This window comes from Carex rostrata, chromosome 20 (genome assembly GCF_964058835.1).
Source record: "Carex rostrata chromosome 20, lpCarRost1.2, whole genome shotgun sequence".
In the NCBI taxonomy this organism is placed as follows: Eukaryota; Viridiplantae; Streptophyta; class Magnoliopsida; order Poales; family Cyperaceae; genus Carex; species Carex rostrata.
Window position 1 is genome coordinate 1,125,242 of NC_135937.1, and position 26,643 is coordinate 1,151,884.

At 34.2% G+C, this 26,643-nt stretch overlaps 3 protein-coding genes across 14 annotated transcripts; 2 read left to right on the forward strand and 1 right to left on the reverse strand.

The window, feature by feature from the left end:
• Positions 1-10,855: 10,855 nt before the first annotated feature.
• On the reverse strand, positions 10,856-17,841 carry ALG12 (homolog of asparagine-linked glycosylation 12). 11 transcript variants are annotated; one of them, XM_078321833.1, is made up of 20 exons: positions 17,589-17,841; positions 17,397-17,482; positions 16,807-16,848; positions 16,665-16,710; positions 16,073-16,159; positions 15,912-15,967; positions 14,998-15,115; positions 14,809-14,867; positions 14,457-14,528; positions 14,228-14,291; positions 13,803-13,906; positions 13,449-13,520; positions 13,131-13,217; positions 12,977-13,044; positions 12,454-12,522; positions 11,783-11,865; positions 11,511-11,601; positions 11,352-11,417; positions 11,153-11,246; positions 10,856-11,029 (listed from the first exon to the last, which is right to left on the reverse strand). In XM_078321833.1, exons 1-20 carry the CDS (start codon positions 17,650-17,652, stop codon positions 10,949-10,951), a joined length of 1,509 nt encoding a protein of 502 aa, XP_078177959.1. In that variant the 5' UTR covers positions 17,653-17,841; the 3' UTR covers positions 10,856-10,948. The 11 variants fall into 11 exon arrangements, 10 of the variants coding, with proteins under 10 accessions (XP_078177959.1, XP_078177957.1, XP_078177955.1 ...); XM_078321831.1 differs by having other exon boundaries at positions 16,073-16,168; positions 17,589-17,783; XM_078321829.1 differs by having other exon boundaries at positions 16,073-16,168; positions 17,397-17,503; positions 17,589-17,783.
• A 1,534-nt stretch (positions 17,842-19,375) lies between these two features.
• Positions 19,376-20,820, forward strand: LOC144572412 (kxDL motif protein). Of its 2 annotated transcripts, none has more exons than XM_078321993.1 (4): positions 19,376-19,568; positions 20,068-20,140; positions 20,215-20,294; positions 20,480-20,820. In XM_078321993.1, the coding sequence occupies exons 1-4, from the start codon at positions 19,444-19,446 to the stop codon at positions 20,586-20,588; spliced, it is 387 nt and encodes a 128-aa protein (XP_078178119.1). In that variant the 5' UTR covers positions 19,376-19,443; the 3' UTR covers positions 20,589-20,820. The 2 variants fall into 2 exon arrangements, with proteins under 2 accessions (XP_078178119.1, XP_078178120.1); XM_078321994.1 differs by having other exon boundaries at positions 20,486-20,820.
• A 2,554-nt stretch (positions 20,821-23,374) lies between these two features.
• Positions 23,375-26,042, forward strand: LOC144572410 (RNA methyltransferase family protein). Its single transcript, XM_078321990.1, has 3 exons — positions 23,375-24,089; positions 25,015-25,260; positions 25,685-26,042. The coding sequence occupies exons 1-3, from the start codon at positions 23,427-23,429 to the stop codon at positions 25,814-25,816; spliced, it is 1,041 nt and encodes a 346-aa protein (XP_078178116.1). The 5' UTR covers positions 23,375-23,426; the 3' UTR covers positions 25,817-26,042.
• Positions 26,043-26,643: the final 601 nt, after the last annotated feature.

Sequence of the window (26,643 nt, forward strand, 5' to 3'; positions counted from 1 at the left end):
AGTCTTGTTAGCAGAGATTCGTACATGTCATTTTGTAGGCCGTATCTTGTGTAAATCATGCTATGATGCTGACCTTGTTAATGCATCTTTTACGGTGGCTTTTAAATGTAGACGAGATATTGGATATTTGGATGCACTTTTACCATCGTTAATTGTAGGCTGCTTATGTGTAATTAATTACTGCTTCTAAAGCTGTAAAACAGAGTACTGAAAATGAAAATCTGTAAATTAATTTAATTGATGGAGTTCTGTAATTATGAAACCGCAGGATATTGTCTCCCCCGTTGCTTCATTTGAATATGCGTCAGATGATGTAATTAAAATAACAGCAAAATGCTACGTAATAAAATTTAAAATTAGGTGTGTTTGAACTTTGAACGGCGGCAGGTTTACAGGTTTAGCACCTTATTAGAGGGGAGATTTATAAACCATGAGTGTAATTAAAACAATTTGAAAAGAACGCAGCATAATTGGACAGATAAAATAAAGCAATTGTCAACTATAGTCAAGCATGCTGTATATACAAAATGAAATTAATCATAATATTGTCTAATTTCGTTTAGAAATAATGTAGTGATATTATTTATAAATATATGTTGTATTGAAGACAATTTTGTTTGAAGATTTAATTTTATGAACTCTTGATCACTGATCAAATGAATGACAACTGTTCTAAATTTAGTATGCGTTCTATTTATCTATAAAAAAATAACTATGGATCTAATTTTTAGAGTTTTTTTTTTAGATCGAAAAAATGCAAGTTTGGCTTTTCAAATTATATTTTAATGTCTATAAAAAAGTCTTTTATCTGGATTTTGAACACAGGACCACCCAAAAACTGGTTCTTTAACTACATTTTAGATCTTAGATGGACATTTTGTTGGCTCTCTTCATTGTTAAATTAATTTGATCGTTTGTATATATACAAGTTTCCTTATTCTGTTTCTCATATTTAAACAGTATATCGTGAAGTGTTGTTATTTTACTACGCATTACTCATAAAATAAATTGGTTTGAACGGTTTGAATTCACCATTTGAACCCGATTTGATAAGTTTTGGAGTTGGTGTTATATAAACTGAAATGACACTAATGTTATATTAGCTATACTCTTTTTTATATTGTATTAAATGATATTATTTTCTTAGTTCAATTTTATCAGAACTCAGTTTTGTAGTATGTCGATGCAAAGTTTTTATAAAATAATTTTTCACGTTTGAGGGCATGTTCATAATTTTCTGTGTAATTGCATGTAAAACTTATTTTGTTGAATGGTTTGTTATTTCTGTTCCGTATTTTAATGTAATTACGATTTTTTAATGGTTTGGATCTAAAAAATTATGAATTTGATATTAAGGAGGCCTTGGTGGTTTAGATCTAAAGAAATATGAATTTGATATTACTAGCTAAGTGGTGGTTCAGGTTTAAAGACTCCACCATTAATAGTAAACGGAAATCCATTATTCTTAGTAAGTATGGTTATTTTGGCCTGTTTGCACCATCTAAATTTTCTTACCTCTGGTCTGGTATCATTAATCTAAGTGATATGGTTAATTTAGGCTTAAATTGGTCTTTAGGAAATGAAAATAGTATATTTTTTTGGTATGATAGGTGGTTTGGAGAATGCTTCCTTTATTGTGTCTTTCATAATCTCTTTAGGATTGCTGCAAATCAGCAAATTCCTGTCTCTGCTGCATTTTCTAATTCTATTTTATCTTTGTAATTTCATGGGCAATTATCTAGAATTCTTTTACATGAATGGGTTCAATTACAACATGCCCTGAACTCAACCTCTCTACACCAATTTGTACCTGATACCATTGCTTGGAGATGGTCTTCACATTTTAGATTTACTGTTCATTCATTTTACTAGTGGCTTGATTATGGTGGAATACGTAATACCTTTAATAACAATTTGGAAGGCTAACATCATCTTTTTTATGGCTTGTAAAGCATAATAAAGTTTTAACCAGAGACAATTTATCCGGGAGGAGTTGGCAAGGTGATACTACTTGTTTATTTTGTAATTCATCTGAGTCAGTTGACTATTTATTTGTTACTTGCTCTTTTATTTCTACTATATTTTGTAATAAATTATTTTTGTTTGATTGAGTCGATGAAAAAGAATAAGAAAATAACAGTATTCACATTGTGCAATAAAAATAAAAATAATAAAAAATAAATAAGTTGATTTCTATATTGAGAATAATGACTATGATGATGATGACAAAAAATAATAATTTTGCAATGATATTATCAAATGTAGTCATGAGAATATTTAAACTCCGAGCAAACCATCTTTTTTAGAATACAAATATATTGATTGGTTTTTTTTGTTGATAACTTAATAATTTTAAAAAATTATAAACATCATTAATTTACAAGTACTATTTATACACGTTAGAGTAATCAAAGTGTTATTTTTTAAATCTCATGTAGACTATATATACTTAGGGGTGCACAATCTCATAACTCGTGATTTGATTTTATTCGATTCAAAATGAACCAAATCAGTTCGGTTCTTAAACGAATCAAACTCAGTTCGGTTCAAAATTGGTTCGAATCGATCTCAAATTGAGTCTGTCTCGATTCTCAACTTTTTATTTTTAGTTCTAAATTTTGCTTCAATTTTGAACCAGTTCGATTCGAAACTAGTTCGAATTATACAAATTAAACTCAAATTCTTCTTTTCAGTTTGAAACTCCGCTTCAATTACAAACCAGTTCGGTTCAAAATTAGTTCGAAGTTCGATTTGTTTGCAACTCTTAAGTCTACACTAGTCAATGAGGTAAAATAAATTGTACTGAATCCTTATTTTGGTGTGTGTATCTAGGGGTGAGTAAATTGCTCAGAACTCATGAGCCGTTCACAACTCGCTCATTTATTAAATGAGCGAGCATGAGCATGTCCCAACTCGCTCATAACTCACTCATTTAGGATTCGCCACATATAATCTCTGTCACATTCAATCCCAAATAAATTTCTGTCACATCAGCATTGCCTCATTAAATCCTGTGTAATATTCATAATTTCTGCCACCATAGCAGTTGGTTTTTTATTAGTGTTGTTGTTAGTTTCTGTTGGATTATTTTATTTTTGTAATATGTTGATTTTTGTCTATTGATGCTACTGTGAAAGTATTACAATTTGTATACTATTGATTTTTGTTATATTATATTATTGTTTGTAGGACGATAGCTGTGAAAGTATCACTGTTGAAGTATTAATGACACTGTTAATTTTTGTAATATAATTCTATTTTTGTTAGATTTTTATTATATTTTATTTAAATGAATTATGACAATTTATTAAATTTTAGTACTCATAACTCGTGAACCGCTCATAACTCGCTCATTTCCGACTCGCTCATTTACTAAATGAGCGAGCATGACCATACCCTAACTCGCTCATTAAGTGTATCGATCCAAAAGTTATTTATGTATTTTATAAAAGAGAGGTAATTACCTCTGTTAATATTTGCTTATTTCTAAGTTACGATTTACGGAGACAATGCTAACGTCTTCTAGGGCTGTAAACGAGCTGGGCCTTAGCTCGGCTCATTTATTTTGGTCTGAGCCTGGACCGAGCGAGCTGGACCTAGGTCACTCGAGCCAAAACCCCTGGCTCAGCTTGTGACAAGCCAGCCCGAGCTAGCTCGCGAGCTGACGAGCTGGCTCACTGGGCTTTATTGGGCTGCTATTATACAAATTCAAAAATAAAAAAAAAGAAATCTCATTCAAAAAATTTAAAAAATTGTTCAGCATGCACATCTTCAAGCAACTAAAGCCATATCATTTCTTTCCAAACCGAAAATACATCAATTTTGTATAATAGTGCCTTTAAAAATGAGACTGGATTTAAAATTATATGGGACTAAGTCCTAAATTCACCGTAGCTTAACGAGCCGAGCTGACCCCTGGCTCAGCTCGTTTATTTTGGTCCGAGCCTGAGCCGAGCTGGTTCGTTAACAGCTCGGTCCACTACCAAGCAAGCTGTTAGCGAGCGAGTTAGAGACGAGCCACGAGCCGCGAGCTTTTTTGACAGCCCTAACGTCTTCACTCTGCACCTTTCCCCACGTGACAATCACTGGCTCATCTATCGAACTGACACGTCACGCCTCACTCTTTCAATGCTCCGGTCTCTCAATCTGAACCGTCCAATCGCCCAAACATAAACCAACGGCAACGAGGACGAGTCGGGGAATTTCAGGGGAAAAACAGAGACCTCGGCATCTCATATCGAACGGATGGTTATGATGTCGGCTAGTGGGATTTTGTACGGTTCTGATTCGATGTCGCGGCGCCTGATTAGCTGGTCGGGAATAAACCGGGTGGTTACAGAAACGGACCCCACACTTGCGTCGCTATTGTCGCTATCACGGAGATGGGTCCTACTGCTCAGAGCCTCAGGCTAGTAACGTGTCGATCGAGCCTGATTTTTATTTTTCGCGGTAATTCGTGACTTTTGAGTTGTTGCGCTTAAAAAGAAGCAAACTCTGCCCGATATCAGATGTCTCAGAGCACGCGGGGTTGGTTATTTTACGATAAAGCCCTTCTTTTCTGGTGTTATTTAACAACTTATTTTTCCTAATTTTCTTTATTTAGAACTTTTGTTTTTGCGATGTTTTTCACGTCGGTATCTTCTTGGACGCCCCCCACAAAAGAAGAAAAATAAAACAAAATGATTTTCATGTTGAGAAGATGAGTACCAGAGATCAATTACACAACACAGAGAAAAAAAATTAAGAAAGAATCAAAATCAGAATACACAGATTTTACGTGGAAAACCCTCTAGGGGAAGAAAACCCACGGCCGCTCGCCAAACAAAATACACTAATTACTCAAAGTCAGTTACAACAAATTACAGAGAGATTTAATGTATATATAAAAGACAAACCCATTGAAAGGGCATAAAAAACAGACTAATCTGGACCGTACATCTTGATGGGTAACTTGACTAATCTGGACCGTTGGTTAAAAGATTTTACATGCAATTGACTTCTCAGAAATAATTTTTCCCGAGCTGAACAGAGATAACCTCAAACACCACTCGCAGAGGGCTGCCGCCCTCCTGCCACCCCCTGCATACTCCTAGAATCAGACCCACAAACATAACACTTCATATACAAACAGTTCGTTTTGAAGAGTTCAATTTTACATTTTTTTTTTTTGTAATAAAATAAATTGAACTGTTAAAGGAGATTTGCGGAGGCTTTTAATAAAAAGGTTCAGGCTTTTTGTCAACATACTACAATGGGAAATCTTTGATCCGCTGCTGCGAATTCTATTTTTAGGTCCACCACTAGGCCTGATCTCTTTCTCTCTCTTTCCTCTATTCATCGGCAGTCCGGTGAAGGATTAATTGCTTGCTACCGGTGAGAATCTTGGATTACTTAAATGGAGACAAAAAGACCGCACCAGGAGTCTTGCTCTGGGAGCGTTCAAACCAACTTGTTACTGTTTGAAGCGGTCTGGTTAAGATTTTTTCTTGAGGTTATAATTAAAAAAAAAGAATTATCAAACCAACTTAATTAGTTTCGTTTTTATAAAAATTATAAGAATCGAATTATTATTTCAGTCAAAGAGTTATTTCTCTTATGTACTGAATTGTCATATATCAGCATGAGGCTTTTGTATAAAAAAAGAAAAACGAATTTACTTTACTTTTATATAAAAACATGTACCGAAATAGTAATTTCATACATAAAAAGAAAAAAGAAAAAAGAAATCAGCCCATTGCAAATTTTTTTTTTTTTTTAATTATGGTTTCTGAAAAAAAAAGTTTGTGTGATTATGACATGGCGCGTTGAAGCTAATTGTCAGGAAGACTAGATTAATAGATGTAATTTTTTTTTAATAAATATTTTTTTATTAAAAAAATTGATATAAATGTTTTAGATGAATTATTATTATTATTATTCTGATGATAATATGACAATATGTTCATATCGCAGTGAAATACGAAAAGAAAACAACTTTTAATTTATTGACGATTTTAACGGGATGCAGATGTAGGAGACGGGGTACGAATAGACAGTAATGATGAACTGTCGCTGACATGTGGGTCAGACAAGGCGGTTCATAGTTGACGATTTGATCGGTCTCTCGTCTATACTCTATACAGATCCAGGGACCAGGGCTCGATGCTTTTGTCCTTATCCTACTTCTCTCTCGCTGCCAGCTGTCTCCTGGCTGGAAGGTGGAAGCTATAGTTGAGTTGATCTCCTCTCTAGTTCTACGGTTTTTGTGGAAGATTTTAGGAATGTCTGAGACGTTCGTTTTGTAAAACGGACGGTCTGGATCACCTCTGAGCAGATATATCTTATTTTGTCTGCGGGTCTGTAAACGTTAAATTCGACGTAACCCGTTCGATGCATAGTGTGAGGTTATCATTTGGAGGGAACGCTCCAATGAATTGACTGGAGAGGAGACGTACCTGTAATATTTAGCCAAGGAAAATCACATGCTGTCATTTTAAAACGCAGGCATAAATCATAATTTCAGTACAAAACAAATCGTTTGAAGTTTGAAGTTTGAACTAAAAAAATTAAACAAGACAATACGAAAAGCGTTGGGTCATGATCCGTTTTTTTTTTTTCCTACCACCCACAAAAATCAGAATTAATTGAATACCACTCGAATAATCAGATTTCAGATTCCGCCACGTTCGCACCGTGGATCTGCGAACGGATCGCCAACCCGTTCGCGAAATGGATCTGCGGACTGACCCGCTCGCATGACCCGTTCGCACCGTGGATCTGCGCACTGACCCGTGGATCTGTGCACTGACCCGCTCGCGTCATGACCCGCTCGAGTGACCCGTTCGCACTGTGGATCTGCGCACCGACCCGTTCGTACCGTGGATCTGCGAACGGGTCAACCCGTTCGCAGATCCATGGTGTGAACGTGGCGGAATATGAATTCTGATTTTTCGGATGGTATTCATTTAATTCTGATTTTTGAGAGTGGTAGGAAAAAAAGAAAACGGGGTCATGATGGAAATAACATATAAGTAAAGTCAACTGTAAATATTTCTTGTAGTTTAGATAAGTCGTAACTAATATTTTCAAAAAATATTGGTTGTAACTTAAATTCAGTGTAATTATCAAATTTACTGATCGTCTAGTGAACAGATAAAAATGAATAATTCAGTTTTGTCGTTTCTTCATCAATGATAAGAAAATTCCAGAATTATTATACTAAATACGAAACACAATTTATATCCAACATTTATTGTACATCTATTTGATTTCTTAAAAATAATATTTAAGTTTTTTTTTTTTTTGAGAAAAAATATTGAAGATGAATATTACAAACTGTAGATGTGCCTTTTACAATTTTAATGGCGCGGACATGCATCGGATTGCAATAAATTTGGAATTTATTTATTCGTTCATTAATTAATTTAATATTTTTAATTACGAAATTTTAGAGCCATTTTTATGAAAGACTAAACAAATTTTAAATTGATTTGAATTTAATACATGTCCTAGTTGACAGAGGCGGCCAGGTGCTATATTAAATTAGTAAACAGTGACAAAACAGGAATTACAGCTTCTTTAGAATAAATAAAAACAGCAAAAAAACAAATACCAGTTGCATCTAGCTACCCCTCTCATGTCTCATCCAGTATGGTCCTTATTCTTGTTCCACAACTTAACCTTACGACTTCTATTCTCTTATCCTATCTTCTTCTGACACCACTTTTCCCACAGCGTTGCTTCCCTTAATCCCTTATGATCCATTGTGCGACCACATTAGCAGGGACCCTCTTATCATCAGAAAATACGAGATATCAAATAGATGTTTCTCAACAAAATGAATGCACAGTAGAATTACTGTTTTTTTTTTTTTTTTTTATTTGTAATAGCTGCAGTCGTCGTGATTGTCGATATATAATCCTCCACTTATCTAAATTTCGCAAAAAAATATTGTATTTAAACTTTCTCTGCTGTAAAATGGGCAGATTCAACGGTATGTATGGTGTTTGAACTATCCATTTATCTTGAAATAAATCTTCTATTATTTGAGAATGAGATGGTATTGGTTAAGAAAAAATCTGCTACTATTCTTAAAGAATAAGAGAATCTGTTATTCCGATTTCAACTGTTGATCTTCGTTGACATTCGTACATGAGAAAAACCTTTTAGAACTCTATAGCAGATCCTCTGCTGTACATAAGAAATATTTTATATTTAACTATTTTATTTTTGTAACATGAAATGGTCAAGTTTTTAACTCACCTTATTGCATGCATATTTTAATTTTTGAATTCGTGATTTTCCACACGTAATGACAATAACTTGACTACTATTATATGCGGTTCTCATCTTTATAACTACCATAATCATACTTACAATATATAAATACATAATCAAGGGAACAAAGTACTTTTTTTCAAGCGCAAGTAAACAACTCAAGAAAATCAAATAGACAAAAAGAAAAATCCTTATAAATTGAAGCCTTCTTAAATCCCCGGACCCTGGTTCTCTTGCCTATTAAACCAGAAACAAACAAACAAAATTTGAACTGTTAAACATCCCTGGAGTTGGGTAAAGATTTTAACAAAGTATATTTAGCTTCATGCAGCGCAAAATGAATAGACAGCGTTGTTTTGATTCTACAGTCTGTTCGCTGCATGAAGCTAAAACTACTCTGTTAAAATCTTTACCCCCTGGAGTTTGAGCATGTTTCTGATACAAAGGCGCCGCAGGCCCATTTCATGAAGTCTGGGCTAACATGGCAGAACCAGTTTGTTCGGCCCATTTTTTTACTTGATATCATTATTGGATAGTAATTTGAGATCAGATCTGTTAGAGGTTTTTATGGAAAGGACATCTGATCAAAATTAGAATCCATAAATAAAAAGCCTTGTGGTCCAAATTTGCACATGCCCATCTGATCAAAATCATCCCGAAGATCATTGTGTAGCAGTGTAGGTGCACACAATAAATTCGAATCAGCAACGACGTGTAAAGATCGACTACATAACGTTGTTTAGTTGAACAAAAAAAAGTAACCTGCTCGTCATTCTGAATTCGAATTCTTCAATAAATATAGCAAAAGAGGGAACCGTTTGTTGTGCCTCTTGTGTGTGGCAAAAGATGAAACGACAGATTCAAAGATGGACTTTAGCTGGATTAATATAAATTATGACAATCGTGCAAAAATTAAGTTCGGGAGCAAATATATATATATATATATTTTCTTAAAGATCAGTTCAAAAACCAAACTTGAAATTCTCCTTCAAAATAAGAGCTTATCATGGAAGGCCAACTACCCCAACTATATATAACAGCATTTAAGAATAGATGTATATAGTTTAAGACACGTGTATCATAAGCAATTAGACAACGAGAACAATTCCAGCATCATAAAATGGTCCCAAAGCTTCTCTTCTTAATTAATACTTTTTTTTTTTTGATAAAAGTGGTTTAAAAACCACCAGTTTTATTAGAAACTAATTCAATCATACAAAATATGTCTTAGGACTGTTACAAGACAACCAACCAAATCAAACTGATTATCTAACCAACAAAATAATACTCTGATTGTTAGGCAATTAGAGCACTGCAAGTACCTAGAGTATTACACAAAGCAAGAGATACATCATTCAACAAAGTCTAGATATTAGAACTAACATGGAGGTAACTAATTGGCTATAGAAGAACTGGCATGAGATGAAGAAGTAGTTGGGTTAGAGGATTGCAAATAGGCTGCATTTGCTGCATTAAATTCTTCTCTGTCTCTAAGGTAATCCCGGAGGTCTGAATCCTCTAACCCAAGATAGGGTTCTTCCTCGAAATACCAAGAGCTGTTTTCCTCTGTGGAGGTATCGGTCTCCGAGAGGATTATAAGAGGACCTGCTTGGGACAATTGAGTAACATCCATTGGTAATATTAAGGAGAGTTTAAAGTAAGAGTCATCTGCATTGGATTTACACCAATAAGAGGCTAAGGATATAATATTTGAATCTATAGAAGGTAATGTTGGTACAGTAGTATCAGTAAAACATAATTTATTTATAGTTAACCAAATTATCCATATTGTAGCAGCCATAATCAATTCAATTAATGGTTTGTCTTTAAGTGGGATCCATGCGTCTAACATCCAAATGTCAGTAATGTATTCACAATTAAATTGGAAGGAGTTATGATTTGCTATCCATGTCCAGATGGCTGAGGTAGTGGGACATGTAACAAATAAATGGTCTATGGTTTCTGGTAAGGTACAAAATTTACAAGTTTGGTCACCCGTCCAACCTTTTCTAACTAGATTATCTTTGGTTAAAATTTTACCCTCTTTTACTAGCCACATAAACACTTTTTCTTTAAGAGGTATTTTGGTTTTCCATAAGGTAGTGTAGGTAGTGTTCTTTATACCACCATATTCTAACCAAATGTATAGGGAATGCACAATAAATTATCCTGTAGAGGTCCAATTCCATGAGGTCATATCAGGTCTGGTTATATCAGTGAAAACAGAAGAGTATGATATTGTGGATTGTAGTTGGTGCCATTCAGATAAAAAGACCCCTGTTAGTTGTCTAGTAAAGTCTCTTAATTAATACTTAAAATCTTAATATTCAGAAGACGAATCGGAATACTCAATCTCATTCTTTTTCACTAACAATGCTTCCGTGATGCGTTCGTTTAGAATTTTATAATGCTTAAGTCTGTTTCAGAATGAAATCAAGTTCGTTGCAATATATTAATTATCTTGTAAAAAACAAACTAAAAAATTTGTGAAATTTTAAATGGACACGTTGCTTGTGAAAACAAGACAATAAAATATTCAAAATTGTCATTTGAATTTTTAATTCGAGATATTAATGCAATATTACAGATTATGTCAATTTATGAAGTAAAAAATGACTATAAATCCTATTATTTTTTACCACGGAGCTCAAGTCACTAACATAATATGTAACATACAAAAAAAAAAAAAAAATCAGTTGCAACCCGGCCACTTTGACGACAATATATCTCGGTATTTTATATTGCCATGTACATATACCTTTGGCTCTTTAAACTGCATCAAAAATAAAATAAAAAATTATTCAAGATAGCATCACTCTGATAGAATATTAGAAAACAGGAAAGCTCGAGAAATATGAAAGAATGACGCCTAAACATACAAGTTAACTTTCCATACCAAGAAAACAAGTGGAAATTTTAGTTTCAAGCGGAAGCCAGAAAAACCCGAAACAGCAAACAGGCATTGGTACCCATCAATTACTGAGTGCTCACTGTTCGAAGCGTCAGATAAAAAAAATATATCAAGCAGCATTAAACACATTCACGTAAGGGTAACAATAAAAAAAAGGTAACTGAGAAAAAGAGGGAGGAAGTACTTCAATAGGTAAGTGAAATTTCTGCTTTGATATTCTTCCTTCACAATTCCTTCTTCTTTACTGTATCTGCTCATGCCTCAAAAAGAACAGACAAAGGATCAAAATATTGAAATATGAAACAAATATGATCATCTTTGAAATAGATGGTACGGAACACACCTCCAAGGATATTCATTTTCACAAAAGCGGGAAACTCCATTTATTGCTGTGAAGGCATCAATATGCACTAACTTCTCCTTTGTCGAATTATCTGTTACAATAACCAAAATTAATGACATTTGAAGTTCAAATAGTACAGCATTTGCAAGTCATAACAACTTGGAAACTGTTATTCAGTGATGTCCCGACAACATAGCTGTAGGAGAACATGTAAAGAAAAAGTACAAAAAGGAAACAAGTCAACAACAAAAAGAAATTTAGGACATTTTTACCGGCTTGATGAAGTTTTTTTAAAGCATAGCCACCAGGGTAATTATTATAGGAGGCAATCATTGTCAAAGCCGAGAACCCTAAACTACAAGCAAAGCAGAAGCATAAAAGACATGCACAAATACACAAACACACTATATCCATCGCTTAATTTTTTCAAATGTAACCTTCCGAAAAGAAGATATCAAAGAAAAGGTTCCAAATGTCTATTCCCACACAAAAAATCCCCTTAAATCATTAACCCTTTTCTCAGATTTAAAAAAAATGCAAGGTTATCAAAATCTCAGATGCATTTTGAGGTAAAAAGAAAACATTTGTTTTTTTCCTCCATTTTTGTGCAGAATAATATCACATGCACATGCATCTATCAACCTATGGCACTACATCTATTTAAGGGACTTAGATTTGAAAATTTGAGTTTATGAAGGGTACAAAGATAGTACGTAAAAACTGTTTAGTGCTACAGGAAGAATTGCTAGACTAGCATTAGCAAAGCTTCTTTAGGTTGTATTGTAATTGCTATGCAATATCCACAATCAAAACAAGAATATAGGAAATGATATTTCAATTGGAAGACATATACATCCAATATTCAATTAATGTAGACATAATACAGCATTTTTTTTTATGAAGACATAATACAGCATCTTTATCTGAGGTAGATAAAAAACACCTGACAAGAAAAGATCCGAGCATGATGACATAAAATAACATCCATATGTGCTTCTTCCTATTATTGTGCCTAGAAATTTGGCAAAGAAAAAATAATTAGAGCAGATTCTTCATAAGGAGAAAAAATCAGCAATGCAACAAAATCATTCAAAACAAGGGTTCACCATATAGGATATTCAAAACTTCACTAGGCAGTTATTTTATCAGTATGAACAGCAGAACATGGAAAACCAGAGAGTCCACAAATGGTACAAATTGATCTGTTTGTCTTTTCTATTCTTAACACTTTTCTTGGCTTGTTTTGGTTCCATTAGCACAACTCATTACAAATTGGATATTGCGGTAAGGTAATCTGATGTCTAAGCACATCATTGAAAAGATAAGTGAGGCCTAATCATGCCATTAAGGGTTGAAAAAGAAAAATTGGGTCAAAAACTCAAAATCAGTTTAATTTCACAGCTGAAGTTAATGTTAGGGTACTTTTTCGAGTCTAAATTGGTAATTGCTGGAGCAGTGGTGCTTACACTCTGCTAGCTGCTAAGGAGGCTGATAAATTGAAAATAGGAACTGAAGCAATAATAAAACGAAGCTCCTAGAAAAAATAAAAAAAGAATATAAGCTTATTTACAAATTCATAAGAAGGTACCTAGATGGGGGAAATGATATGTTATTTGTTACCTTGTGAGGGAGCTTAGAGTAAAGGAGGACAAATAAGAAAACTGGAACAATGTACTGCCTTATCCTTCTATCAAGAAGAACACCAATCTGTCATTTAAAAACACTTTATCCTTAGCATATATAAAAATAATATAGTAAAGGTTTGTTGGATCTTGCTGGCACTGTAATGGGAGTTTGGTACAGTATTGATACTTCAATGGTTTCCATTTCTTTGGCTTGTAGTTTTAGCCCAAACATCAATTGAAACTAAGACTCGATTAGGCATTGACAACAAGGTCAAGTTAGGTTTGTACAATAATTATAATTCATATAACTTACAATGGAAAGAGGATAGGCTATAAACAAGGCGCGTGGCAGTGCAGAAGTGAAGTACCAGTGAAATGGATGCGTCTTTTTTTAATGGTTATTTCAATCAAGGAAACCAAGCCAAATATACTGGTATTTAAGTGATTAAATCTGATTAATATAATTAGCAAAAGTACTAAATATGATCAGGGTGCCCATATCCACCGATTGATTTGCAAATAATCAATAAGAAGATCAATTTAGCAAAACACCTCAGCAACTGTTGGGTGTCAATTTCCAATTTGCAGAACAATGGCCTAAAAAACTGTCCAATATTGGGTCCATCTTGCAAATAACCCTCAAGAAATACAATATTTGACAGGATACACCCCATTCTGAGCTTCGATTTTGAACTGAGTTAAACCAGAAAACTTCAAATTCTGGCCACAAAGTTCTTTGCCACAGTATTGAGTCGAGAAAAACTGTACAGCCTACACGAACAGAAAATAATACATAATTAATAGATTTGAATTGTTAAGAGTGATCTTCCCAATCAGCACACACTGAATTTTGCAAATCTGGTTCTGACATGAACCAAGTCTGTACCAGTTGCATGATAGGGTTTTATCAACATTATATTTCCCCTGTTTTTCTCTTTCATAAACTTATCCTAGGTGACTCTGGCGGGACTGAAAATAAACAAATTTGGTGTGCTTGAAGCGAAATGGGATAAATCAGGTCTATATTTGAGAAATATCAACCAGATCCGTTACTTTAAAAAAGGTAAATAAAATCAAAGCTCTTCATCATACCTACAGACAAAAGAGTGGTGATTAAACCACACTTAATTGCTTCCCATAGTGATATACATTTGTTCTGTATAAAAGAAGAAATAATTATAAGAAGCAGAACACAAAGAATGATATTAATGCTCCTTTCTATGTTTAACACTAGTAGATAAATTCCTTATCATCCAACAAAGGAAAAGGAATAGGAAGAAAGAAAAGGAAATAAAAGAACATGAGCATAAACTTGATGTACCAGCAAAAGTTCAAGCCCAATTGGTGCAAGAAGCAACACGGTATCACATCTAAATACAACGGTAGCAATGATCTGAAATGGTGAAATAAAAACAACATCAATTTACTGAGGATTATAATGGAATTTACAAAGTACAATGAAATAAAAGCAATATTAAATATACAAAAGAGTATAATGTATTTACAAAGTACAATAAAATCACATCATGCAATTGAATTAAGCAGTAAGCCTTTCTGGTGACTGAGTTTGACCAACCCAGGGTACTGAACTTTCTGTAAAGGGAGGCATCACTGAAAAGTGTATCTGAAGTAAAAATAAATTTAGTGAACTAGAAATTGAAAGAAGTGAATACCAGACATCTTAGTGTAGCAGTTGCATTCCCTTTTAACCAACATGCATATGCAAAATTAACTGCCCAAAGAAATGAATAAATCTATTTAAGTTGTCAGTGATAAGGATATAGTTGTCACTACAAGTGAACAAAACTATATTAGATTAGAAGGAGATAAATGTATCTAAAGTCACAGAAAAAAAAAGCTACCTAAAGCAAAAGCGAATATATTGGGGAGAGGTCGGGTTAAATAGAAGAGCAAGTGAAATTGGATTGCGGTAAGTATTACAAAATATGCCTCCACTACATTGCCAAATTTCTTCTTAACCTTCACAAGAAGAGAAGGAAATAAAATTAAATAAAATTACAACTACAAAGTACCATTTATCCAATTTAAACCATTTATTTACATAAAAATCCCAACATTTATAACACTTGCAACTGACAGCAACATTTTTTGTGGCTATTTGCAAATAAATCTGAACACTAATAAATCAGTAAAAGTAAATACAATGACACAACTTTCTTGGGAACCAAATCACTTGGATTGGCAGATCCCAATATCGATCCACTTAGTTTAATATTTTGGATTGGCATAAACTTTAAATTGGGGCAAAATGTCAATAATTTAGTGGAATATACTTTGTCATCATAGCACATAAAGGTTGATTATAATTGCTAATATCTTAAAGAATTTGTGTCAGTTGTGAACATAAGAAACAATTATGCTTTTCTTAAAAACTCTTAAAAAATTTGGTGTAATTTGTAAAGAATAGGGGATTCATTGACAATGGATTAATTTGTAATCTTGACAATCGTCAAATAACTTTTAGTTTTGAAATCTGACATTTGGAATGTGATCTATACATGTGTAACATGCACATAAAAAATGATGAGATTTGATGCAAGTTTTACTGTTCTAAACAACTATATATGCAACGATCAACATTTAACAACCTTTGATAGAATAGCAATTGACACTAAACTTTGTTTGAAAAGCTTTGTCGAGATTGCTAAGTTAAACCATCATCAAATGGAATCCCGCCCGTTTGTAAAATACAGTACCTAAAAAATATCTTTAAATGGAAACAGACACACTACATAAAGAGCTAACTCTTGACAACCTGAAGTCTAAAATGTCTTAGAGAAGCCAACACAATGCAACCTAACATCAATCGAACTACAAAAAATTAATGACGAGATCAGTCAAAATGCTCCAAATCAATAAATGAAAAAAAACAAGTAATCATTTGAAAATTTCATCTAAAAATGCATAAAAAAGTACCTGTTAGGAGGCTGTAAATCTTTGGTGCATGTAAAAATTGCATCAGTGAGACCAATGGAGATGCCAGAGCACTGACAACAAATGCACCTGAAGTAGCTTATAAAAATAGTTACTAATACAGGAAAACAGAACTGAATATTGAGTTCCATGGGCACAAATTGGACATGCATTACTTCTGAGCTTTGGCCACTTAATCATAAAAAAAAGTATGTTACTCATTTGTACATACAGGATATAATATTCGGTGCCATGTCATAAAATCAAACTCATGTTACCTTGTATTTACATTCAATATCAATAAGTATACGAATCTGATATTTACAGTTATAAGCTACTCACATTTCCTTTCCAATGTGATTAGGATCTCTTTTTCTTTTTGAGAGTAACTTACCTGTGTCATTACTAATTTTAATTTAAAAAATAAAAACTAAGTAGGGCTAAAATACAAAATTATATTTCCTAACAACATCTACATTACAAGTTTCCTACTGCACCAGTCATATCTGATGTTGGTGGTAATGTGTACCAGTCACATAATTAGTGCTACCAAGTTCCAGTAAAAAAAAACATTTATGAAACAAAAGGGGGATACCTATAAAAGTGCGAGGGACAACACCGGGAAATTCCAAATGGTCGTACTGTGGCAAATCAAGAGAAATCATAATACAAAATTACTTAAAGGTCATCAAAATGAAATCACACTAAGAATAGTTTAATGTAGAGCTGAGAATTACCTTAGCTATGTTATTGCGATGGTAGAGTATGTCATGCATGGCCTAAACAATTAGAGCCCTCATCAGTTGAATTTACAAGTAAAGAAAAAAACTCACATAAGATGATTGATTATCATCATTTAGGCTATTATCTTATTATATTGTATGGATTTGTGTTTTAGGGTGTTTATGCACAGTAAGCCACATTTTAAGCATAAACTATGACAAAGCTATACAAAATATCAATTAGGGTTGCTACTTGCTACCAAAGACAGAAGAAAGCAGAGATATTTTTTACTATAATGCACCAAACGAACAGTAAAATTGCAACTATATCCTCCTACAATGAAAATGTAATCCTGTATTATAAATTACCCTCAATTTCTATTAGTTTATTATGAAAAAGAATTCTGAGAGATCAATAAGAACATGAAGTGTCTACTGACACGTGTTTCTGACAAATCAATTCTGGTTCGCATCCTACCTTCTTACCATGTTTCTTTCAATCCCAGTGAATAAGAGACGAAGATAGAAGGGGCAAAAAGTTCACTGAAATGGGATAGTGAGTTCAAATTTTGAAAACTGAAACAAAGACAGCGGATCAAGCAAACCTGGACATTAAAGCTCTCTTCAACCTTAGTATAAGGAACCACGATCACGTAAAATGCCCCAATTGAACCGAGGAGCAAATCCCATCCTGAAAATTGAGGTTGAATTTCTTCATTTTGACCCAATAAAGCTTCGCAAGAGATGAACAACGAACGGAGAAACAGGAACAAAATAAAAAGGAGAACACATCTCACCGTAATTTCTAAGAAATTTAGTCAATCTCCAATTGACAGCGCGAGGTTTTGCCTCCGGCGCCATGGCTGCCTCGTCCCCCCCAATCTCCAATGTGTTCCGGTGCCGCGGCGCGGACTGCGGACCAAGGCCGGAGCAAGACCGAGATGGTTCAAAGGATTTTGACCGCTGATTTACTGATCACTAGTCGAATTGTTTAAACAAACTTTTAGAGTACTCGATCACTTCAATTTATATAATCGGACGATTCAACCTTTCAGACTGATCACTTCAAATTTGCTCCATCTAACATTTTTTCGATTCCCACATTTTGAATTTTCTTTTTTGTCAAGTTAAACCTCCTGCTTGATTTTTTTTTTTTTAAATCGAATCATTAATTCAGTTGATCCGAATCTTAAAGCAAATTAAACGGTAAAGTCCGGTTTTGAATAAGATTCTTTTCAAAGCTCTTTGAACAAAATCTAATTCCAAAATTTAATTCCTTTTTAATTAAAGAAATTAATCAATAATTAGATTTTAATTGAAAAAAAATAATTAAAAAAAACCATCAATCCTGTATCGAAAATTAAAGAAACCTATCTATTTTGGATTGTTTAAGTTATTTTCCTTAGTGAATTTGTAACTTATATATTTTTAATATTTTAATGGTTTGTAGTTTGAATAGGGCAAATTATATTTGCTGAAACATGATTGAAGGATGTTTTTTACTACTTAATAATTTAATATATATTGGCAGCTGCTGCCAGTTTTTTTTATTTTTTTGATTAAAAGGCAGAAACCCATTTCCATTGAAGAAAATAGTTTTAACTTACAACTGGTTATCAAGATTATCTAAACCAGCAGCACAGTATATAATCCTGAAAATGTAGATAACGAAACATAGCATCATAGAAAACTAATAACAAAAGTAGAGAGCTAAGGTAACCCGCTGTCTAAATACTTGACAAGTATGTAACAAAAAACCATAAGACCATCTAACTAGACTATTAAGCCTCCACAAGGGGCTGAGAGAAATATCATGGCAAAATTTGGGTTGCTAGCCGAGATGAGGTGGTGATAGCTACTCTCCATAGGGAACTATCGACGCCCCAAATCGATCCATGGTGGGTGAGTCGTTGGCACCATCTGGAGTCCAAGTAGCAAGTGGCAGAACATCCATGTCAGAGGGAAACCACAGAGCAGTAGAATCAGCCACCTGGTGCTTCATCTTAGCTGTCCAATAATGCACAAGAGATTTAATTAGAAATACAATTTGTCTAGGTGTTTTTTGTTTACCTTCAGCAAAATAGAGATCATTACGATGCTTCTATATTGTCCAACAAACTGCACTAAAGACAACAAGAAAACCATTTCTATGAGTATAGGGTAATTGATGAGCAAAATTAACAATATCAGCAAAACGATTTCATTGAATACTCACATCTTAGCAAGATCCATGTAAAACCAGATTGTTTTAGTAAAAGTACACTGCCAGTTTTTTTATAAAAAATGAAAATTAAAGAAACCCTTTTCCCTTATAAAAATGGGCCTTATAAGCCTAAGATCTATAACAGAAGATTTACACACCTTTCTTATTTGGGCCTCTATCTCGGACCCACTATCTTCCGAGTCCATATGCTCTGAGGTAACATAATATTTCTGTTTAGATCTTGACCGTAAAAATCCGGCCCAGGAATGCACGGGCCTCTTAAATATTCGTGTTGAATCTGATGGAACGGTCCATATCTAACAGAAATATTCTGTTACCTTGGGTGAATTTCTAAGCAGAAATTAGCTGCCAAGCCTGCCATGCTCGTTCCCGATTCCCGAGTGAACTTCTAAGAAATTGAGAGAGAGAGAGAGAAGCGGATCGCACCAATGGAGAGAATAGGCGAAGAGGAGAGAGCATCTATCCGAGCGGCGTCGCAAGAGGTGTCTCTACAGTTCCGGTCGCTTATAGATTCGGCTGATGTTGATACCATCAAGCATACCCAGCACCAAATGTATGCAAATGTTATCTGTTTTCTTTTCCACTTTAAATTGAGTTGTTTTGTTTCATTAAAAAAAATACTCCCCTGAAAAGCATCATTCAGCCTTTGATTTGTCTTGACTCAGCCTTAGATATGAAACCAGAAGTAAATGTATGAGAGAAATGGAAACCCAATAACCATATTAAATAGGATGAACCTGTACCATCGAGCAAATTCCATCTGCACTGACCAACCTACTCCAGATCTGAGATTGTAATTGCTTGAAGTGAGACTTTACTGTTTTAATAGATAATACCATTGAGTGGTACATTGAGGGAATTTTTTTGCTGAGGTCTGAATCTAGGGTTTGAGCTTATTGCTGCCAATATGCGATCAGACTGTGTTTTGATTAATTGCATGACTTGGAAGGGGGTGTTATGGTGGTATTCTGTGTAGGTCAGAGATACTGGTAGTAGTATCTTGCCTTTAAAATGTTTCTCAATTTAAGAACAATGCTTTATACTGGTACCAGACTAGGGAGATTGCAAGACAGTAATGCAGTTCTTTCACACTTCAACGAGTACTCAGAGCAGTGCTATGCAGAGGTACTTTGTTCTTAATTTTACTCTTTTACTTGCATCCTTTGTTGCGTTATTGTTAAAAAAAAATTCTTTTGTAGGTGTCAGGTGAATTTGTGAGAAAAACACGCCTTCTAAAGTCCATCAAATCTGACCTTGATCACATCTTTATGAAACTAAGGTAGCTTAATTTCATAAGCTAGACTTTGTAGTGTTTTTTCTCATCTTATTTTGCAATTTATTGAGGTTTTCTGTATTCAGGTTCTTTCGATAAGCTGTTTATTTAGCTTGTTGTATAACGTTCCATGATTCTATGCTTTGTTAAATTGAATATTGTAAGCAATTACATCTTGTTAATTCTTTGAGTTGCAGAAGCATGAAATCAAAGCTAAAAGCGACTTATCCTGATGCATTTCCAGACAGTACGACATCTGAGATGCTAGATGAAAGACCTGACCTTGATAGACCTCTATAATAGAAAGTGCAATTTTAACAACTAATAAGTGTTGAATTGTAAATGTTTCCTTTGATATGTCTCTTTATATTGCATTTTAAAAAAGGTTAAAAAGGAAAAAAAAATTCTTTCTTTATATTTACTTATGGTTGGCAGATAATTTGATCAAATCCTGCCAGAAAATGTAGTGTTACTTGTGTGGGGAATGTAAGTTATATATTGCTTGTGCAATCATTCTAGTTTACCTATCAGATATCACGGTAATTTATCTGTCAATATCAGAAAGTAAAAATATTTGGGCTGTGTGCTTTCATGATCCCACCAAAAAAAAAAAAAAATCAAATCAAAACCGTTTATCTAATGAGAGTGTGATACTTTTAATTTAAAACAATTATATTAAGTGTGGTCATTGGAGTAAATTTCAAAATATTTTATCATTTAACGGCAAAACATTTGTGCAGAAGTTAGTCTACATAACTGGAGAGCATCTAAAAACCGTCTTCTTTCAAATATTTATGTTTATTGTTCTCTCTGTATAGTGATTTTTAGGTACTGTATTTTCTTCCAGTGATATACTATTTTCTGTAAAGAATGTTAAATTCGAGGCTCTTAAACAAATTCACTTGGATCTGATACCATGAACAGGGAAAAATAAATGCCGACGAGGAGCTAAAAAATTTACGAGGGGGTCTGAGTTTGGTAATAGAAGAAGAAAATAGCAAATCAGGCAAGATACAAATTCGATGCACCTTTTGCTTTTGCTTTAGTTTGACATATTCTTGTGCAAAAGGGTGTCGGATGTAGAAATATTTTTCAATATAATAAACATTATATTCAAAAAACATTTTGGACCATTAGAAAGGGTTGATGCTCATTTTTGTTTAAGAATACAGTACATTATTACATTGACAAAAGAAATTACAATTTTTCTAAAAAGTTGACATATAGTCAGAAAAGACATAGAGAGACGAAATTTATATTAATAACATTAAAACAATAAAATTAAAAAAAATGATACTAATATTTAACAAAATTCAAATCGAATATTTCCGTTTAATAATCTGGTGAAATATATGGTCAATTCTGACAGATTATTCAGCAAAACTAGATGCGTCTAATTCCACCGGAATTAGGATATCCACTTATCCTGTTATCCAGCGAATTTTTTTTTTTTTTTTTAAGGTTTTCAAAAGAGAAAAGGAGATTACCTGTGTAACAAAATCCCACAGTTTTCGAAATAATTTCTGGAGTGCCATTGACCACTGTAACCAGTCGGAAGAGAAGGGTACAGAGGCTGCAATGCGGTTTTGGATTTATCTGTGAACATCTTAAATAGGGGTGCAAACGGATCGGATACAGATCGGATAGTAGTAAAATTATATCCATATTTGCTTTTAATTTTCGGATACGGATCCGATATTAGACGGATAGATACGGATAGGGATCGGATAGCGGATATCCATAGATATATGCATAAATATTTATATTTTCATAATTTATGATAAATTATATGATATATATCTACTATTCCGATACAGATAAATAAATTTCAAAACCATATCCGTATTCGTATCCGCACGGATATTCGGATATCCGTATCTAATTTCCGGATACGGATGCAGATATAGTCGGATAATATCGAACCCGTTTGCACCCCTAATCTTAAATTCTCTGTAGTCGAAATTTCTTCCACTGAATAATCTGACGAAATTAGTCATATATTCCGTCAAATTATTTAGCTGAAATATTAGATTTAGATTTGCAAATATTGGTGTCATTTTTTTAATGTTATTAATAAAAAATTTCGTAGAGAGAGTTTGGTGGGATTCTTGCAATAAATGTAAGGTGATTGGATTTCATATGATATGGTACTCTTTTATCATCCTGTACATATCATCCAAAATTTAGGTCTATCACTCTATCATGAATAAATAAATATTCGCGCCCATTTAATTTTCCAATAATCCATTTTACAAAAGTTAGAGCATCTTCATCAATACAATTAATTAGCAATTGCAAAACCATTGTCAAATTGAAAGTAGCCACTAATTACAAAATAAATGCATTGATGAAAGAGTAGTAATGACAAAATTTTATTTTTTAAAGAATAGTAATGGCCAATTTTCTCAGATGCAAATGCTTTTGAAAGCTTTCAAAATTTAAAAGGGTTTTATATTTTTGAAAATAAAAATGAAACTGCCAACAAGGATTTTGCAATTACATTTACAAGGTTTTGCTAATAATCAAATTATTGGCAAAAGCTGACTTAATAATATTTTTTGAAGAGTGATTGTTGTGGACTTGTGGTACAAAATAATATATATTTTTTTAAGATTGTAGATGAGATTCTCTTAAAGCATCCCATCTCACCCGAAAAAAATTGCATGTACTGATGCCACAATTGTTATTTCAATTACATTAATATGTAGCAGTTCTTAATTTATAAATATTGTTAAATTAACAATTTGTATGAAAGTGTCATGTCATACTTTGCAGAGCTAATTTTAGAGATGTAATATAGCAATTGCAAAATTACTAATTCTGCAAACTAATATTTTTTTACTACGTCAGTAAAATTATAATTATAAAAGAATAAAAATATTCTTAAATTAATATAAAAAATATTGATGTGTAAATAAATTTTAATTTTTACATGTTCTTAGTTGGGCCATTTTCGCGGGCTACATAAATCTCGGGCCCTCATTGTTACCACAGCTTATGCAGTGGACTAGGCCCAAAACACTGGACCGAATTAGACCGCACATCTGACATCTCAGAATTCAGAAAGTTAAAATGCCTTGACAAAAGAGGAGCTACTGTTGTGAACTGAGATAGAGAGGAAAAGGAAAGAGAGGAGATATGCTCTCCCGCTTCTCTTCTCCTTCTCTCTCCCTCCCTCTGCCCTTTCGCCACTCTTTGAAACCTTTCTCTTCCCTCTCGCTCTCCCCAATCCAACCAAACTCTTCTCCTCCTCCTTCTCTCTCCTCGTCTCCTCCTCTTTTTCTCCGTCCCCTCTCCCACTCCACCTCCCTCTCCTCCCTCCTGTCCTTCCACCACTGGGCCAAGGCACAAGCCCTCTCCGTCCCCTCTCTCTCCTCCGACCTCCTTCGTCAGCTCTCCTGGTTCCTCCAAGACACCACTTCTCCCCACCCTTCCCAGCCCTCAACCGTCCTCCTTCGAACTGAGCTAGACAACCTTTACACTCTCTGGAGAGAACGGGTCGAGCAGAGAAAACCGTTCCAGTACATTGTTGGGTGCGAGCACTGGAGGGAATTGGTTCTGGTCGTACAGGAAGGGGTGTTGATCCCTAGGCCTGAGACTGAGATTCTGGTTGACCTGGTACAGGAGGTTGAGGGGTTTGGGGATGGAGTCTGGGTTGATCTGGGGACGGGAAGTGGTGCCCTTGCAGTGGCAATTGGGAAGCTAATGGATGGAGAGAGTAAAGGTAGGGTTCTGGGGACAGATGTTAGCCCTGTGGCTGTTGAGGTGGCCCGGTTTAATGTCCAGAGGTATGGTTTAGAGGTTAGTGATGGTTTACTTTCCTTTTGCTTTGTTTACTTATGTTCAAAGGTCAAAAAAGAAAGAAAAAAAAAAACAGAGAGGAGGTTTACTTGCCAATGCCAATAGTCAAGCTCAAAATGGTTCTTGAAATGGTGTTTTAAGTTAAGTAATTCGCACCCAAGAATTGACATGCCTTATTTTGAAGTCGTACTTGATGGTCGAAGTGAAGTGCACTATGGTACTGGCATGACTCCTTCAGGCCTAGATTTAATTTCTCCTGGGTTGTTGTGATTCTATTGCATTAACAGCTTAGCATTTTGAATTATTTGAGTAGTCCAAGCTCAATTGACGATTCCCTTGCAGAATTGTTATACTTCAAGTAGTGGTTGCGACTCAATTTCTTATTAAGTCTTGAGTGAGTCTATGGTACTATGCATAGCACAGATTGATCTGTAATATGGATCGATAGTTTCCTTTTAAAAATTCTAACGGTCGATCCGAACCGTTCAATATGATTCCCGTATAAATATGTACTTGCAGATCGAATTTAATATTTTTTAGAATTTTTTTTACTATTTTTTAAGACAGGTTGAAAATCACTTGATCTGAAAATTCTGAACCATCCAAAAACAGTGATTTTCTACCTGTCTTAAAAAATAGTAAAAAAAATTCTAAAAAATATTAAATTCGATCTTCAAGTACATATTCATATGGAAATCATGTCGAACGATTCGGATTGACCGTTAGGATTTTGAAAACGAAAATATTGATTTGTATTACGGACCAATCTGTGCTATGCATAGTACCATAGACTCACTCTTAAGTCTTAATAGTGTATAGTTCAAAACAATGTGGTTGATTAAGGATCAATTAGAGCTTAATTTCATATGGGAGCAACTTTTGGGACATAAATCATTGTTGTCTTTTTTTTTCAACTTTTAAAAAGGGTAAAGTGGAGATAAGGCAGGGAGCTTGGTTTGAGCCACTGGAAGATATGAAAGGGAAAATTGCCGGCATTGTAAGTAACCCTCCATATATACCAACCAGTGATTTACCAGGTTTACAACCAGAAGTTGGCTGGTACGAACCGAAGCTAGCTTTGGATGGGGGAAAAGATGGAATCGACCATCTCCTAAGTATTTGTGAAGGTTTGTCTGTTGCTCTGAAGCCAGGGGGTTTCTTTGCTTTTGAGGTACTCCAAGTTCTCCAAGAAACCATAAGGATTTCCTTTCTCTTTATATATTTTTAATCTACATAGGCCCTCAAGAAAACTGAAATTTGTATAACGAAAGAGCTAAGATTGCTTATGTGGCACCATTAATTGCGGCGGACCCATGCAATTGCTTACCTTCCAGGTTGCCACAATAGATAAATAAGTTGGCCGAGTAAAGTATTGAGATTTATCTTTGGCGAAAATATGTATACTGAAATTTTGGCTGTACCAATACTGAGCTCAAATGAAATTGTACCAGAATCTGATGATATTGCAATCTTTTATAGCTATTTTCTCTAAGAGCTCAACTGCTCAAGTTCACTAAGCATCTTATATTTTTAGAAAATAGTTGTTTTAGTATTCTCAAGAGCCTCATTTTAAATGTTGTTTTTGCTATCTGTAGACAAACGGTGACAAGCAATCAGAGTTGCTTGCAAATCACTTGAGCACAGAATACAGGAGTTTGTTCCAAAAGGTAAAGATGGTGTCGGACTATTCTGGTATTAAACGATTTGTAACAGGATATAGGTTATAAATGTAGTAAAGGAAGCCTCTATATGTTTTGAGATTACTCTCGGAGATTTCCAAAATTTTCTCTCCTACACAAAAGTAATATTACCATTATTCTTTGCAATAAGAGATGGCACATTGGGGTTTGGTTAGTTTTTATGACATTTTAAAATGTGCAGTGTACCTCGAAATTTTAGGCTTTATGAATTTTGCTGTTTTCTATTGAAATTAAATTACGAGAAATGAGTACACAATAACCGCTGGGGATTCTTCAAATTAAGTTTTGGGCTATCGTGAATCTGGCCCACTCGGTACATTTGTGTGCTTCAGCCTTTGGAGGCCCAATTTCATGGACCTAAATTTGTGTTCTTTTAATCCTCCTATGGTTTGGAGTGGGGAAGGCTTGCATCTTTTGGCTAGCACCATAACCATTATTGCAACTTGGTCGTTGTATATTATATGAGAAGCTGATGCCTTTATTATTTGTCAGTTTAATATTTGTTCAGGGGATGGTGCTGCCCGGATATTCTGCTCTCCACCTTTTGCTAAGCAAAATTAAACAAATTAAGTATAATTGGCAGAAGATGTGTGATTAACATGACCAAAAGCAAAAGCTTGATGAGCGAGCAGTAAGATATGAATAAAGCGTTCAATTTTGATCCTATGATTCTGGTCAGGGTTCAATGAGCGGTCTAGAACTCTAGATTAAAAGCCACCTGACGTAACAATTGTTGGTTTGGATCTGGGTAGTTTGCTTTGGTATTGAAAATGGGGACTTAACATTCAAAGGCTCAAAGCATTCAAAGGTTTTGGCATTAAACCATGCATCTATTAAATTTTGAACCGTTTTAC

Bases quoted from the DNA above. Each gene is read 5' to 3' on its own strand.
- ALG12 (XM_078321829.1), bottom strand. From the start codon at position 17,652: ATGGCGCCGGAGGCAAAACCTCGCGCTGTCAATTGGAGATTGACTAAA. The intron at 15,968-16,072 runs GTACTTTTTTAT...AATTTTTTGTAG, and splicing joins GATTTACAGCCTCCTAACAG to TTCGATTGATGTTAGGTTGC. The intron at 12,523-12,976 runs GTAAGCACCACT...CCAAATTTCTAG, and splicing joins TCCTTAGCAGCTAGCAGAGT to GCACAATAATAGGAAGAAGC.
- LOC144572412 (XM_078321993.1), top strand. From the start codon at position 19,444: ATGGAGAGAATAGGCGAAGAGGAGAGAGCATCTATCCGAGCGGCGTCG. The intron at 20,141-20,214 runs GTACTTTGTTCT...ATTCTTTTGTAG, and splicing joins CAGAGCAGTGCTATGCAGAG to GTGTCAGGTGAATTTGTGAG. The intron at 20,295-20,479 runs GTAGCTTAATTT...TAATTCTTTGAG, and splicing joins CACATCTTTATGAAACTAAG to TTGCAGAAGCATGAAATCAA.
- LOC144572410 (XM_078321990.1), top strand. From the start codon at position 23,427: ATGCTCTCCCGCTTCTCTTCTCCTTCTCTCTCCCTCCCTCTGCCCTTT. The intron at 24,090-25,014 runs GTTAGTGATGGT...ACTTTTAAAAAG, and splicing joins TCCAGAGGTATGGTTTAGAG to GGTAAAGTGGAGATAAGGCA. The intron at 25,261-25,684 runs GTACTCCAAGTT...TGCTATCTGTAG, and splicing joins GGGGTTTCTTTGCTTTTGAG to ACAAACGGTGACAAGCAATC.